Here is a 16,490-nt window from a genome sequence, read left to right as displayed (position 1 = left end):
GCCGGCAGCCGGGCCCTGGGGGCACGGAGGGGGGGGGATAGATATTTTTATTTTATTTTATATTTGGGGGGGGTCCCCAGCTCGGCCTCCCCTGTCCCCCATGTGGAGGTTGCAGGCGGGGCTCGGCCCGAGGGGCCCCAGCATCCCTCGGGGAGCCCGGGACACTTTTCACATTAATAAATACGGCTAGATTAATAATAATAATTATTATTATTATTATCCTCCTGCCTCACCTGGCAGGGCTCCAGCAGAGGCAGCTTTGGTCCCAAAGTTGCTTTCTCATCGCTACCAGCCCCACGGCTTAGGGGAGCGCTTCCTGGCACGGTACCTGTCCTCCTCGGAGGTTCTGTACTCTGATGAGGTTCAGCTTTTGTACGGCAGTGGGGGGAAAGGATTGAGCGGGAGAACAGACCAGCAGCCCTGTGCTCAGGGTTCACCCAGCACGCGTGTTTGCACTCACACCGGCGCAACCCCACCTGCCCGTGAAATCCCACGTGGCACCCGAATTGTTTTTTCCCCAAACAAGGATCTAAGTGCTTACAGTCAATGGCAACGCATCAGATACTGGGTTAGTTGCGGTCCTCGTTCATCCACAGATAAAACCGGCGCACGTAAGTTACAGCCAGCACCTAAGGAGGAACACACACGGTAAACGTAGTTCAGCTGAGCTAAGGCTCTTGTTTGCACGTTTTACTTTTCTGAGCCACTCTTTGCACAAGGACGCGCCTAACGCAACAGTGCCGGGACTTTGTACCATTAAACCCTTCCAACTGAACCCTGTTTTCCCCTTCTGCCAGCACCATCCATGTCCCCAGACTAACACAGCCTGTAGACAGGTTAAACACAAGGAAAGAGAAGCATTTTACATGAGACTCCCCATTCTGTACCACTTAAACTGAGCACAAAGAAGCCTCACCTACGTTTTTCACTAGTTTTGTACCCCAGTGTTCATAAAAACAGCACTGATTCTGAAAACGGCACTGAGATATTTCATCATGACAGCGGTGCTCCCCTCAGCACGTTTGTAACGCAGTCAAGAGTTTTTTCTTTCTTCCCCTCATTCAATTCTTAATTTCAAGTACAGAATAAAAGCAAAATGGGTGGAAACCCTTGCCTCCCCCTAAGTCACTGCAAACAAAATACAAGCATGTTCCATAGAAGACCATGATTTATTGGCAATTACTCTGAAACACAAATGACTGAATATAGTAAAAAGACATTTGTAAAAAAAAAAAAAAAAGAGGAAAACAAACAAATCTCATCTTCAAATGCGTCACTTGAACGCATTTATTAAGGGGACACCATGTGCAGGCAGTTCCTGGTGCAACTGACGGAACAACATGGCACATTTATTCCTTTCCTGGGTCTTGCCTAGGGTGTGGAACAGCCGGGCTTGGAAGTAGAGAACATCTCTGAGCTGCTCTTTGCAGTCCACTTTGGCAAAGTAAGTCTTAGCTTCATTTAGATTCAGAATAGCGGATTCCAAAGCTGTGAGAAACGGGGGACAGTCATACTTAAGAAAATAACACAACAACAACTCCAAGCGATGCAGCTCCATTCTAAGGAGCCCAATTATAAATTCCTCAGCTTTTCAAAACACTTTGTGTCTTAGCAACATGGTCCTTCAGCTAGTGTCTGTTATCCAACCTTTGCTGCAAAATACGGGTGTTGAAGCACGCAGATAAACCGCATAAACAACATGCCGTTATAAACACCCCATCTATTGAACAACTAATTCCAAATTAATTCTCCTATCTGATTAGCAGGTAATACACTCCGCTATATCGTTTAAACTTCGTTAACGGTGATTGTGTAGCAGGACTCCAATATATGCCCTGGTTTGTACCTCTCAACTGAGCGCAGTTTCAGTGGGGAAGAGTTAACTCTTCGCATTACCTTCAATCTTCTTTTGCTGAGTGTAGGAAGCTGCAGAAGCCACCTGACACTTGGCCACCAGGAACATGGCACAGCCTTTGTCCAGCACAGCTCCGTGGGCCAAGACAGGTTCTATGGCCATATGCAAAATATTCAGGGCTTGTTCAGGAATGCCAAGGATCAGCTGAAAGAGAAACTTTGCTTGTCTAATACTGGAATCTACTGGTGAGAGCATGACCTTCTGAGAAGACCAGAATAAGCCACAAAAGCCACAACTGTTTCCAACACAGCAATGCTACAGACAAGGATGTCATTTTCTTCCCCACAATCTACTTGAAAATCAAAACTTACTAGGAGACATGAACTACTATCTGGAATGATTAGGCATGGCTTCTCCACTCCAGTCAGTGCTGACAACCAGGTCCCTGCCAGCTCAGAATAAACAGTGTAACTGAACTCCAGTACCAGCATTATTTTTAATTCAGGCACATGCCAAACTGTGCTACTAGAAAGCTGAAAAAACAGCATAAAAATAACAACTGGAGAAATGAAGGCAGAGCCAATTTATGCTTGCCTGCTTAAGTATATACAACAGCTACCCATCTTACCGACGCACACGGAACCCAACTTTTATTAGCTTCCCCAAAAGATTTTTACATTTAGAAAATACTTCATCAGAATCAATAATTTAATTCCGACAAGGTTATGGTCTTAAATCTCACAGGAGGAAAAACCGTACCCAGATCCCCATCACAAATGTTGCCACACAGCCCTGTGAAAACACAAATCAAACCTACCTGGGAGAAAGCCAAGTTCAGCACAGTCTCAGAAGCCAAGTACTGCAGACTATATTCTCGAGAGAGGGCAAGAGCCTGCAGTAGGACAGGCAAGGCTATGGTGTGGCACGAAGACCTCCAGTAGAGCTCTGCTATTGACAGCAGTACACTAGTCAACGGAAAAGGAGAGAACTATAAACTGTTTTCTTTTGATGAAACACGGCCACTTGTTTCCCAATTACTCCATCCATTACAGTATTGATTTTATTATGAATTACATTACTGCACATACAATAAACTTAAATTGCACCCTTAAGAGGAAATCCCACCTCCTTAAAAGGATGAAATAACATTAACTACCCTGAAGGTTGGCACAAAGGCACAATTACATGCATGTTTCTTCTTCCTATTTATTTTGCAAGCATTTAATACCTTTTAGTTTACATATACACATATAAGGTGGTACTAGGTTTCAATACTGTGGTATTTTGAGGATTCCTCTATACCATGTTTAACAAACGAAATAATTATTTCACAATCACCAAATCATTTTAGGTAACCTGAGGACTGGTGAAGTCCGAACACTGACAAATTGAAGTGGCTGATTCTAATCACTGCAAAGTGGCTTTAATACTCTGAAAATGAAGCATTCTTACCTAATCACCATCTCAGTGTTCTTGATTTTCTGGCAGTGGATCAACAGTTTCTGCAAGAGTTTGTGCGCCTCTGACATTTGATTTTGGGCTTTCAGTACAATGGCTTTTCTACCGTGGTAGAAAGAAAACATCACTGATACACAAGTATTTTAGATACAAATCTGCTCTTCAGAGCACAGTAAAACAGGTCTTTATTTTGTGACTTCTGTTTCTCGTGACAGCGGAACAGCACTCTGACAAAGCACGTTCGTGCTATGCACAGAGGCAGAGGGAAAACCAAGTAGCTCTGATTGCTGGACAACTCACAGCAGAAAGGATCAAACTCATGAAACAGCTTTAGATAGAAAACAGGGATTGCCAAAAACAAAGGCCAAAGAGGCAGCAGTGGTGGGAGGGCATGCAAACTGGAAAGCAGAAGTAATTATTTGTGGAAGAAAAACAGGTATGATGTAAGGTAGCTAAAATTGGCATAAGCTAACAAGGACAGGGAGCGAGAGGGAAAGAGTGAGAACAGGGAAGTAAAAAAACAAATACATAGCTGTAGGGGATGTGTAAAAACACCCCAGACCCATATACTGAGTGCTATATTTAAAGATCAGGGAAGTAACAGACAGTCCAGTTCCAGAAGGACAAGCATCAGGTCCCACAGCTTGAATAGCGATCTTCCGGCTTACTGGCACTGGCTATGTTTTTAGGTGTTTTGCCTCATTGCAAAACGACGAGAAATTGATTTCAACAGCAAACTGTCTTCATGCTCAGCAAATAACAAGTTTTAACCCTATTCTATTTCTAACGTTTCCATTCAGAAACAAGAACAAATTGAGGTGACAGAAAAAAAAAAAAAGTATCGTCCCATTTTGTGGATGTAGAAACTAGGACACAGATGAAGACATAACTCAAGCTCTTACTGTAGCAGAGTTGAGATTTGGCCTTAGGTCCCTTAGATCTATCTTCTTATAAAATTCTGCACAGTGCTTAGGTTTGACTACAGCTACCATGGCAGATTTTGAAGAAATATTTTGTGTTCTCAGGCCAGATCTACAGCTCCAAAACAACAAGAAATTCACCGGTGCTATTCCTGTTCTTAGAATGTCCAGAAAAACAACTAGAAATGATGATTACAGGATATACTGTAATGGAATAAGCGCTACAGATTAGACAACATGACCATAATTAACTCTGGAAAGGGAAGAACACAAACACACGTGATTGCCAGCAACCATTTTGCTACATTTTTCATTATCTTCATGGGATACACCTGCAAGCATATGCGGATTCACGATTTCTTACCTGTATACTCCTTCAATGCTACTAAGTGCTGTAATTCCTGCTACAAGAGAATCTGCTATATGGTATCTGCCATCATTCATGGCTCTTTCAAACTGTATTTTTTGATCAAACAGCATCCAAAGCTAAACAAAGAACATCCAGGAACATGTTTTAGAAGTTGCACCTGCTCACTGTCTAACCCCAAGTTAGAACTTAATTTTTATTTCCCCCGTGGATATTTATGTCTAGACACAACTGACTATCCAATTACAGTATTTTCTAAATTACAGTCCTCAACAGAAATGCTTAGGTCTGGAGTAATGTTTCAATGCCACGGCTCACCTATTTGACTGTACTTTAAGTAAAAGAGCTTTAAAATCATTACTAGTGCTTTAAAACAGTAGACTTGTTCTGTAACAGAAAGAGAAGGACCAAACTAAATTTAATAGAATCTTAAACACTTTAAAGTAAATAGTCCCTCTTGGACTGATACGCTAACGTGTTTCCCAGTGTTGCACAAAACCAGCCTCTTCTCTCAGTTATTTCTGGAGTGTAATATATCAAAATAATTACCACTAATTAAACAGAACTTTGAAGCTCCAAATCGACGTATACCATTTAATTCCTGTGTGTGCTCATGAAGTAGACACATATTCCTCTGTCACCTACAGTTCTATTTAATCAGCCTTTTCTTAGGAGGCAATTAAAACAAAGGCATTTTCTTCACGCTTTTGCAGAAGAGTTTACGCCACATGGCTTCAGAGCGGGTCATGAGCCAAATGAAATCAGCAAACGTGTAACCCAAAGCATCCAGAGTAAAGAGGGTATGAATTCAGATCCTATTGTGTAACAGTTATGCAAGTTACAGGCTAAATTCTACCTGTGCATGCTGGCTATTGGGAGGGAATCTCTCCTTTAGATGTTTCAGTATTTCAGAAGCAGCTGCAAAGTATCCCTGTAACACAAAAACAGCACTCTGATAAACACAGACCAGGGCAAGCACCACTCCCCTTGATTTCCACCCAACCTTCATGGCAAGAACTCGCCAGGTAAAAGCCCTTTATTTTCTTTGTTCTTAATACAGACATTAAAGGCAGAAGAAAACATGACTCAAGTCTCGCACTCTCTGTCAACACCACCCACACATCCTCTCAACCAAATGACTTTTTGTGCGACTAGCCATAAAACTCACCTGCTCTGCATGCAGCTCAGCCAGGTGACACAACACTACAGCAAAGGACTCCGTGTTATTCTGCTGAACGCCCACATTCACAGCCTCCAGACTGTTCATGCTCAGCAATGTTTGGGCTTGTTGAAGTGCCATGGTGCTTGAGCAAGAGAAACATCTTTTAGCTTTCAAGCAACAACCAACCACCATTTTTTTAATCTATGGTCTTGTTACGACTGTGGCCTACAGACTGATTTTTGGGGTAAGCCAGCGGCCTGGGGGAAAATGAAAACTTGTAAAACAACTGCTACCCAGGAACTCTAGACTACACAAGCACATCCAACGCTACATACCAAAAGCTGCACATGGTCCAAGCACAGTGATGTTGAAAATGGGGACACGGGAATGACTTATGCACTATTTGCCACTACTAAATGGAAACTCAATCTCTTCTCCAGTACGATTTTTGAATGAACACTAGAAAATGGAAATAATGGAACCCAGCCTATACCAAATCATGATCTGATTACTTTATTTTAGTGCACAGGAGAGACACAGTCACTTGTTACATCTATATAAATAACTCAAAATGCATTATGTGCTACCCAGTACAGTGAGCTCGCCCAAGAGTTGAAAAGAAATGAAATACCTGCGGCCATATAATCTCCAAATGGCAGTCTTCTGTGCTATACTAATATCAATAAGCTCTGACAAGCTGTGTTTCCAGTGCAACAGATCAGAATCTTTTAAGGCATCCATTAGTTTGTTGGCAGCCTTTCCTGCAAAAGCTCTTTGCTGAACCAAGGACTGTATTCCCAGGGAAGCAAGGTACTGGGAAGAGGGGGAAAAAAAAAACATAAAACAAAGTCATTGAAAGATGATAGATGATAGCTACGCACTACACCTGTGAACTATACCAGAGCAAGAGTTATAAATTAAGAAAAAAATCCCAAAGAAAAAGATGTGATGTTATTCAGCACAGACAAAGGAACACTGCTCCAGGCATTTCTTTAAATACACACTTACACACACCCACACATACATGAATGCCAGTTTGACAGATGTGAAAGGTAATTTCCACTCCCCCACACAGGAGTTTTAAAGAGGATGACTGGACTTGTACCTGGATTTCTCCAATGATGAAACAGCTGTGAAAACAGAGAGCCTTTCCTCCCCTTCCCTACCAAGTGGCCATGTCTGCTTTCATCTCCCAACATCAGCAGTTTAGCTCCTTTTAGAACAATTCAAAAAGGTTGCAGATCTTGGGGAAAACAGCAATTGATACAGGGCACAAAACCATCTAAGGGGAGAGCTGCCATACAAGATTTCACAGCTGGGACACAGCCATACAAGTAAATGCGTTCAAAGCCCTGTCAGAGGCATCAGCACTGAGTTTCAGGGAAGGCTGAGGCATAAGAACCTCCCCTGAGTGCCAGCAGATTGCATTATGGGCCTAAGACCTAAATGGTGCATAGGGCCAGGCTAGTGGCCACAGAGTTCTCCTGCCTGAAAAACAAACAAGGTGGAAGGAAAAACAGTGTGCCTTGCGATAATGCACTCACAATAAAGCAACTCAACTCTGTTTGTTAATATGAAGAGTCAAAATAATAGAAACAGCTAGATTTTGGAGTATAAAATAGGTTGGTTTCAATTCAATTACGCATTTTATAATAATAATTTTGACCACCCCAAAAACCAACAAACAAACAAGACAACCTACCATGCATACACCCCTTCACTCCCATATGTATGTCTTAGAATACAGTTAAGGATAAATGAAACAGACTTACGGGCAAACCAAAGTGTAAAGATTTGTTTACTGAGTGCTCCAGCAGAACACAGCTATCAAATATCTTCTGCTCCAAGATGTATAACCAGCTCTAGTAAGGGAAAAAGTTAAAGTCATTGCAAATAGCTGACGGCTACAGCATTTTTCATTTTACATTTGCATGGAATACACAAAAAACTCTGGAAACACCAAAATATGTCCAAAGTCCAGCCTGGCTGGGGCACGGGCCTGACAATACTGGAGTTTCAGAGTAATGCACAGAAACCCCATTATACAGTTAATTGTGGAAAGCAGCACCTCCAGAGTTTGGTAACACAGATGCCTTCTCATTACAGCACTAATGTTCATTACAGAAAAAAATAGAAAACTAAGTCTTCCCTTCCTCCTTTTTGTTTGCTGAAAAGAACGGTAACTCTGTGAAAATACAGAAGACAGTAAGAAGAAAGTTTATGATATATTTCAGCTCTTTAAAACATAAGACTAAACTTTGAGCTTAGTGCTGAGTAACTCTGGCATCACAACTCCTGTTTAAGAAAGTAAACCTGAGTCACAACAAAACTGTCCCGTGATCTCCCTACTCTCCAGCGTTTGTTGCTCCTGGTGACCCATCTGCTAAAAACAACATCACCCCACTGCGGGACAGTCACCTTCAAATTACTGATCCGCTTGACGAGATGTTAAGTATGAGTAGTTCTGCAACAGTTCAAAGGCTGAGGTAACACAGACAAAGGTGACTTAACCTCTGTTTCAACATGGCTATCTTACCAGGCAGTGCTGCAAGCAAACATGATCGTTAGACTCCTGGGCAATTCGGATGGCTTCCTGAAGCGCAAGTTCAGCTTGTTGACTATCAGCAAACAAAAGAGAACATATTAGTATCACCGCCGTGCTTAAAATACAGCATTACAACACCACAGAGGAACACTGATCTAAATTATGCATATCGCACTCAGAAGAAAACTGATTTAAAAGACTGAATGGCAAAGCCAGCATGTCCAGCAACATATTCTAGACCCAAGGCTAATGAGCAAGATGGCATCTGCAAGCCACTACGAAAATGCAACTGTAACCCCTAAGCAGGCTTTCAAATCTGTGTATGTGCCAAAGTGCCAAATTAGTGTTTGAACAGGGGCAACATTAAGTTTCTGCCTATATAGAAAGAGTTGTCATTAATTTTTCTTATCTCCTTCCCATCTCCAGTCCTTTTACAGGATTCATCCAGGCAGCAGTCAATAAATGCAAACTGTATATGGAGATAGGTGAGCCAGCTTTATCAATAAAATAACACCCAACGCTACGGCTTTTTCAAAATATGCATCTCCTAGATGGCTTTTTCTTTAGTTATTCTTCTTCCAGATGATCAGCTCTATACGGATTTGAATATAACAGAAGAACAACTGTACTTTCTTGAGAATATAGTTGGAAATAAGCACTTATGTCCACTGACCTTTCTGAGGTCATGGAAATGTAGCAATGGAGAACTTAAACCCCTAGGAAATGGTCACAACCGGACGCAGACAAATGTCAACTCTTACCATGCTGTAAATGGCCCGGTTATTATGGAAACCAAATAAATGTCAAAATAACAACAAACCAAAACAAATCAGGATTACAAGAAAATTCCAACCCAACTATAGCTGCTATCAAATTAGAGAAGAGCCTTGTTCTCTCAAACAGATTTTCATAATGAACAGGTCTATCCGTCAGTCCTTATGGGATGCAGTAAGATGAATTTCAGGTGTGCAGTACAACCTCTTGACTTACTAATGGCCAAACCGGCAGTGCAGCGCAGCTAGATTCAGAGCGGCGTATCTCAGACTCCGACCGTAACCTTCATCCCCGTTGCTTTTGCTTTCTGCTCCAGTGAGAATTAAACGGTCGAAATAATGAAGGAGGCTGTGCGTTGAACTGAAGACATCTTGCACTCTAAGACTGTTTAAGTAGCTTAAATAATGCTAGAAAATGAAACAAAATCAGTTTTAACTATACGGAACTATTAAAGTTTTGGTTTATACTTACTACGTGTCTTCTTACTGCCCAACAAGTGCAACCATGAAGTGATATATAAGAAGAAAGGGACCTGCTCAGGAATAAGTTCTCTAGGAACAAGGCAAATGCTTGCAGTGCAGGTCTGGAACCAACTCTCAACACGAGCTGTCTGTTGCTTTTGCTGTAAATTGCTGCTAAGCTCCAGAAGTAAAGTGAACATCAACGATCAAAATCAGCAGGTATTTCACCCAACGCTAATTTTTAATCTATGAGAGTATGAAGCCTGACATTTTTGAGGAAAAAAGTTTTAGATTTAGTTCAAAAAGAATGCACTGACATAGACCCACCAAAATTAGGAGGATTATTTCTATGCATAAAGCCAGACGTGTTGTTAAGTACTTAGCTTAATTGAGGTTTCGGTACCTTCAGGAGTTTCGGTCTGAATTACTAAACATTTACATGGAACTTGCTCACATTTTCATCATCTGCTTATGTTTCAATACAGAATAAAATACTCCCAAATAATCCCATCCTAGAGATATGAAGAAATCCCTTTAAAACCATTTTGGATGAAGAAAAAGACACTTACTGCTTCAGCAAAGTCTGGATTAAATTTTAACAAGTTGTTCAATTCCTTTTGTAAAGATGCCGGAGTAAGAGCCTTTGTTTCATCGTTCTTTAGTAAAGAAGCCTGGAAAAAAATGAAACCACTGCTAAGTAACTCAAACTGGAGCATTAGGAATATATTTTGATACATGATTGTCATTTTCTCTGTCATCTCTAGAGAGAGCGTTAAAGAAGATTTCAGAACAGCTCTATTATGACACTGAAACATCCGTGGCAGTTTTATTCTATCCTGTATTACAGCATTCACTTTCCAGAGATCAGAGAGACTGAGTAAAATAAAAGCATATTCAAAAGACTGTTCAAAGGTACTTAAAGAATTTTAAGTTTCCTTTTTAAGAACTAGTACAGCAGATTGCTCACTGGAATTACATGCTTCTTTCACCAACACAAAACAATCAGGAAACTAAACTAAGCAAAAGCGAATCTGTATTTTCCTTTAGGAAGTAGATCAATTAATAAGAAAAATTAACCACCTAATTACAGGAATAAGCATTACTGAATAATGATGTGTGTAAGGCAGCTAGAGTGCCAGCAACTGGAGCTGGACTGCAGGGCTCTGCGTGCCTGTGGCGCCAGCCGTGGGTCAGCTGAGAGATGCATTTGTATGTGCGCGTCTCCTGGCAGAGCTAGACACGAGGCAATCCAGGTGCCAGGTACTCGATAAACTGAGTGTTGAAGCTCGGCTACCGGTAGAATTGAGAGAGCAAGGGTGTAAGCGTGCACACATTTCCCCTAACGGACCTTCACCCTGAGCAGCAAGAGGTAACCGGGATAGCAGCTAACGTTCAGCCTCACCACTGGTTGCACCTTGCTGCAGTCAGGCTGCCGGATTCAACAACCCTTAAATGTAAAGATCCTAATGGGACTGAGAAGTCACTTTGAACTTTTAAAATGCGTATGGAACATTACATATTACTTTATTTTATAAGCAAACTATTATAAGCACGCAGCGCATTTACTAACAATTGTGCCCATGTGTATTTCTGCTCCTTTTTGTGTTTACCAGCTGAAATAATCAACAAAATTGCACATTTAGCAGGCAGCACATTTGAAGCAAGCAGTCAGAACAGAAGTGACCTTCTCAGAGTAAAATATCGTCATATGGTGTACATGCTTAGATAAAACAATTCTAACCCCAAGTGCTCATACTGAGCAACTACATGTGAGATAATTAACAAACCTTTAACAGATATAAAAAACCATCATTTTAACACTGTGGATAAAACTGAAGGTGAAGATCACCTTACAGGTCATTTACTCAACTTCGTTCAGAACTAACATACCTGCTGAGAAAGAAAATACTCTGCTTGTTTCTGGGAAAGAGGCCCACTGCAAGATATCTCTTCTTCCCTGCTAAAAAGCACTCTGGTTAGAAACACGGGCAATGAAATAGAATACGAGAAAATACATTTTAAACAGACAATCCATACTTTTGCTTTATGAATTTTTATGAGATAGTAGAGCTCAACAGCATAAAAGGAAAATAAAAGGAGAAAAATTAGCACAGAATGAAATCCACCACATTAAAGTCAGCAACCCAAATGATTTTACACTGTTTAGTTGTAATCTTCAGCCTGCACAGACCGTGGTCAGTATGAAAGTTACCCCAAATACACATGGATTTAAAAAAAAAAAAAAAAAACCAACAACAGCAGATACAAGATTTGTGGTGATATACTCAAGTGTCTAGCTCCCTTTTTTTTTTTTTCCTTTTTTTTTTTTTTCTCTGAAGATATTCGAGAAGAAATGAACTGGCACTTTCACCGCATACATCACTCCAGAAAACAGCTGCTCTGCAAAGCAGCCCAAAGTTCATTCCATGGCAAGACAACAGCTACAGCATAAAGCAAGACCCCAAAATTGTTAACTGACTCAAGCTACAGCAGAGCGTGCCCAAGCATGAGCTTACATGAAGACAATTTTTAAAGTACATTTTAAGTAAATGGATACACAAAATACTTTGAGGATTATTCTTACAGCGTAACATTTTAGCGAGTGGAATGCCTCCCATACACCTCTGATGTAAATAAATGTCAGTACTTTCATTTGGAGAAGGGCGAAAAGAGAAACCAAAAATACTAAGCTTAACTTTTCCTCAAAGAGGAAACTTTCCTTGCAGGAAGCAGCAGTGCTCTTTCCAACAGCTTTAGCACATCACAGCCTAGCGTAACCAGAGAAGAATCATTCAGCAGTGGGCTGTACAGAAGGAAACTGGGCAGCATCTGGCCTTTAGGTTGCAATTCCCTGCGTGAGCGTGAGAATGGGGCACCGCCATCTTCTGAGACCGAGCACAACCGCTGCCATTTACAAATGATACCACAGGGTGGCACCACGGAAACGGGGAGGCCACCCAACTCGGCCAGAGTGCACCAGGCTCCAGGGGAAAAAAAAAAACAAAAACAAAAACACACAGCTAGATACAAACTCTTCACACGCCTTAAACTTCATCAGTAATATAAAGACAGAACTTTCTGAATCCAAAGGTGACAGAACTTCCCCTTTCTTCCCCTGCCCCACCAGCAAAACGGTGTTTTAACATTTCAGTGGTATCTGTGCAGAAAACACTAAGCAGCTGCTACAGGAAAGAAACCGAAATCGGTGTGTATTGCTGAACTACAAGAAGCGTTCGAAGCTGAGTAACTGCAAACCAGCAAGATCAGCGCAAGCTCTGCGATCTGTACACAGAGCTAAAACAAAAAATCAACAAGATCACATTACTGTGAAAGTCACTTCTTTGCAAAATACCGTTCATAAATTTTTAAGGCAGTATGCTTAAGTTTTGGCCTTGACCTAAAATTTCTGCTAACTATATGCATTAGACAACTCTGACATGAGGCAAATCGGTGACATCCTGCTCTAAGTTGGATGTGGGCTAACATAAATTTAGAGTATACATCTCAATACTGCAGCTGAAGTTCCGATAGCTTCTCTATTTGCATTGAAATTAAATTATCCCAGATTGTAACACGGCATTTGTGATAGGACAGGCACAGGTGAGCGTCCATGGACTTTGAGAAGTTTAACAGGAGTAGAAGCTTGAGCTGGACAAAGCCTCAGTTTACTTTGATGTGTACAGAAGCAATCTAAAATGCAACTAATTTGCTGACAGAAGTGGGAAAGACTTTAATATTAATGTATCACCTTAGAGGTACATCAAGTTCTTCTTTCTCCATTTTCCCCTCCAGTTCTTCTGTATTCGTCAGCTCCATATCATTCTCATCAGTTCCACTTTTTTTCTCATCATTTTGAAAATACTGCTGAAGCGCGGTGTAAAGTTTATAGACCTGACTAAAAGAAAGCTTATTGTATGCCAAGATCATATGGCGCAGAAACAGACCTGCAAAGGAAAACATCTGTGTTATGACACCTTTATGTAAGGTTCCCGATTCAGAGGAGACTATAAATCATTATAATAACCAGAAGCTTAAATTGCACTATTTAATTTAGCGTGTCTCATCTCAGCCTACCAATTGATAAAATTCAGGTCTGCTCAGTATAAATCTCTAATTAATTCAGTGGCAAAACTCACAGATTATCTGATCACAGAACAATTAGCAGCAGCAGGAACTGCACACTGGGGAAAATTATTGGTTACAAAGTTGTATCTTGACTGAATTCCGTCAATAACAGGTGTCAGATCAACTACAGCTTACAGACAATAGCTAGTTACCTACTACACTTGTTTTATGAACTTCTGGCTCTGTCCCAGAAAATGAATCTGAAAGGTCATCAAAAAATTGTTCCATATCTTTCAGTTCTCCTTCTGCCATAAGTTTCAACCTAATCAGGGAAAAAAAATAATATATTTTTAGGATTTAAATATGATACATCAAATAATATTCCTCCATTTCAGGGATAGATGAGTAAACGCTGACAGATCCAAGAGGCAGCTAGTTCATTATGTCCAGAAGGTTTTTACATAAATTAATAAAATCAAAACGTGAAATATTAATAAGAATCTAAATAATAATCAAGATATTTTCTTTTTAAGCTGCTATTGTATTAAAGAGAACAAACAGAAGGGATTGTTATTCTAACAAAATACTTAGGAATCAAAAAAATACTGATTTTAAAGCTGTCATTTTCTGAATTAGCTAATGTTGAAAAAAGTGTTCTGTTATCAGAGACTTTATTAAACTTGATTTCTTCAATGTTTGATTTGTGTGCCTTTCGGAACTTCTTTATGACAACTAGAAAAGCTGCGGAAGCACGTCTTCACTCTGGACATACTGCCGTTTCAACTGGACGTATAAACATAGGCAGAGCGGTTATCAACAGACAGTGGGGCAGATGTGAGAGTGCAGGAACGGCCCAGCTGCGGCACCGCTTAGCACCCGCCCTGGACAGCTCCCCACCTGCCAGGGCCCAGTGCCCACCTGATGTGCACAGAGCTGGCCAGGTGCGGGCACGACTCCTCGATGGCCTTGCGCAGTCGCGACAGTGGCATGTCGGGACCCTGGGGAGGAGACCAACATTGAATCGTAGAATCATTAAGGTTGGAAACGGCCTTCAGGATCATCTGGTCCAACCATCACCCTACCACCAATGTCACCCACTGAGCCATGTCCCTAAGCACCACGTCCAACCTTTCCTTGAACACCCCCAGGGACAGTGACACCGCCACCTCCCTGGGCAACCCATCCCAATGCCTGACTGCTCTTTCTGAGAAGAAATGTCTCCTCATTTCCAACCCGAACCTCCCCTGGAACAACTTGAGGCCATCCCCTCTAGTCCTATCACTAGTTACCTGCGACAAGTGACCAACCCCCAGCTCCCCATGCTTTCCTTTCAGGTAGTTCCAGAGAGCACTAAGGTCTCCCCTGAGCCTCCTCTCTCCAGACCAAACACCCCCAGTTCCCCCAGCCACTCCTCACAGGACTTGTGTCCCAGGCCCTTCACCAGCTTCGCAGCCCTTCTGTGGACACGCTCCAGGGCCTCGATGTCCTTCTGGTGGTGAGGGGCCCAAAACTGAACAGGCCACGATGCCAGGGGCCGCTGAGGGCCCCCTTTCCCTTCCCTTTCCCTTCTTTTTCCCTTTCCTTTCCCTTCTTTCCCCTTCCCCTCCCGCCTGGCCCGGCCCCGACCTGCAGCAGGGGCAGCAGCAGCCGGTTGAGCCGCCGCCTCTCCAGCAGGCCGAGCTGCGAGCCGGCGCGGCCCAGCTCGCTGAGGAGCACGAGCAGCGCCATCTTGTAAGGGGTGACCCAGTCCTTGATGCCGAAGACGTTGGCGTGCACCACGCCGTTCGTCATCATCGGGTTGAAGTAGAGGCTCTCGTGCACGCTCGCCATGGCGGCTCCCGGCCGCCATCACCCGCAGCCCCGTCGCCGAGGCAACCGCCCGCGCCCGCCCAGCCAATCGCCGCCGCTGCCGCCGTCACGTGGGAGGGGCCGCGGCCAATCGGGAGCGGGAGCTGTGCACCGCTACCAAGGGGCCGGCCGGGGGATGGGGCCGCGGGGAGACGTTCCGGGGGGGGGGAGTCGCTTTTCGGTCCCTCACTATAGTGTCGTGCTTCCAATAAAACAGCCGGTTATTAAAACAGCTCCGTTTCTTGTGAGAGAACCCAAAACCGCTGTTATTATACATCTGCTTATCCCTAGGGATCTCATTTGACTTGCTCCTGATTCACGCCTGCAGGTGGTGAGAGGAGGAGGAGGCAAATCAAGCCGGGAGTAATTTCCTAGGATTTATTTCCATGTAAGAAACTTGATGTGGTGGTTAGTTGCTGCTGGCATAATCCTAGATCTCAAGGAACTAATACTCATTAGTTGTAATATCTGAATATAAAGAGCATCTGTTATAATATCTGAATATAAAGAGCAGGAAGTAGCGACAGCTGTTAGGTTATACAAGTTAATTTACTGGTATTTCCTGAAAACAAAGCATGACAGCTTGGGCGGAAACACTGAAATAGCAAAGTGGCCTGCCAGAGAGCGGTGGGAGAAGAGAGACCCAACACTGCGGTCAGCGTTTGCAGAAGTCGGTGTAAAAAGGAAGTGACATGCCTCTGGCCCAAATCCTGACGTTTCTGTGTGACTCTCCAAAGTCAACATGCAAATGACACTGAGAATCCTTCAGCGTGTTGTACAGTATATTGTATAAAGTGTAGAATATGCTTTTAAAGTATATTTAAATGAACTCACAATACCCTATAACCAGCTCTCTAAATAGGCAGCAAGAGATTATTTTGGTCGTATTAAGTTAAAGATTAAGTTACACAATTGAAAAAGCCATCCTTTATCACACCAGAACAAGGCTCAAGCCCCTGCGTAATGTACCCGAGTTTATGAAGCATGAAATAGCTGGCACATGGATTTGGGAACTGTTGCGTTTTAGTGCAGCAC

At 42.4% G+C, this 16,490-nt stretch overlaps 1 protein-coding gene across 2 annotated transcripts; it reads right to left on the bottom strand.

Moving 5' to 3' along the window:
- Positions 1–1,150: 1,150 nt before the first annotated feature.
- Positions 1,151–15,521, bottom strand: ANAPC5 (anaphase promoting complex subunit 5). Of its 2 annotated transcripts, none has more exons than XM_083804310.1 (17): positions 15,234–15,521; positions 14,526–14,605; positions 13,820–13,929; positions 13,291–13,486; positions 11,433–11,502; positions 10,112–10,213; positions 9,298–9,488; positions 8,299–8,380; positions 7,535–7,624; positions 6,394–6,575; positions 5,769–5,904; positions 5,457–5,531; positions 4,598–4,719; positions 3,308–3,415; positions 2,673–2,820; positions 1,897–2,059; positions 1,151–1,488 (listed from the first exon to the last, which is right to left on the bottom strand). In XM_083804310.1, exons 1-17 carry the CDS (start codon positions 15,435–15,437, stop codon positions 1,274–1,276), a joined length of 2,274 nt encoding a protein of 757 aa, XP_083660436.1. In that variant the 5' UTR covers positions 15,438–15,521; the 3' UTR covers positions 1,151–1,273. The 2 variants fall into 2 exon arrangements, with proteins under 2 accessions (XP_083660436.1, XP_083660437.1); XM_083804311.1 differs by having other exon boundaries at positions 11,433–11,499; positions 15,234–15,513.
- Positions 15,522–16,490: the final 969 nt, after the last annotated feature.

The sequence above is a fragment of the Anser anser genome, assembly GCF_964211835.1.
Source record: "Anser anser genome assembly, chromosome: 18".
Lineage (NCBI taxonomy): Eukaryota > Metazoa > Chordata > Aves > Anseriformes > Anatidae > Anser > Anser anser.
This window is presented reverse-complemented; position numbering and strand designations above follow the sequence as displayed.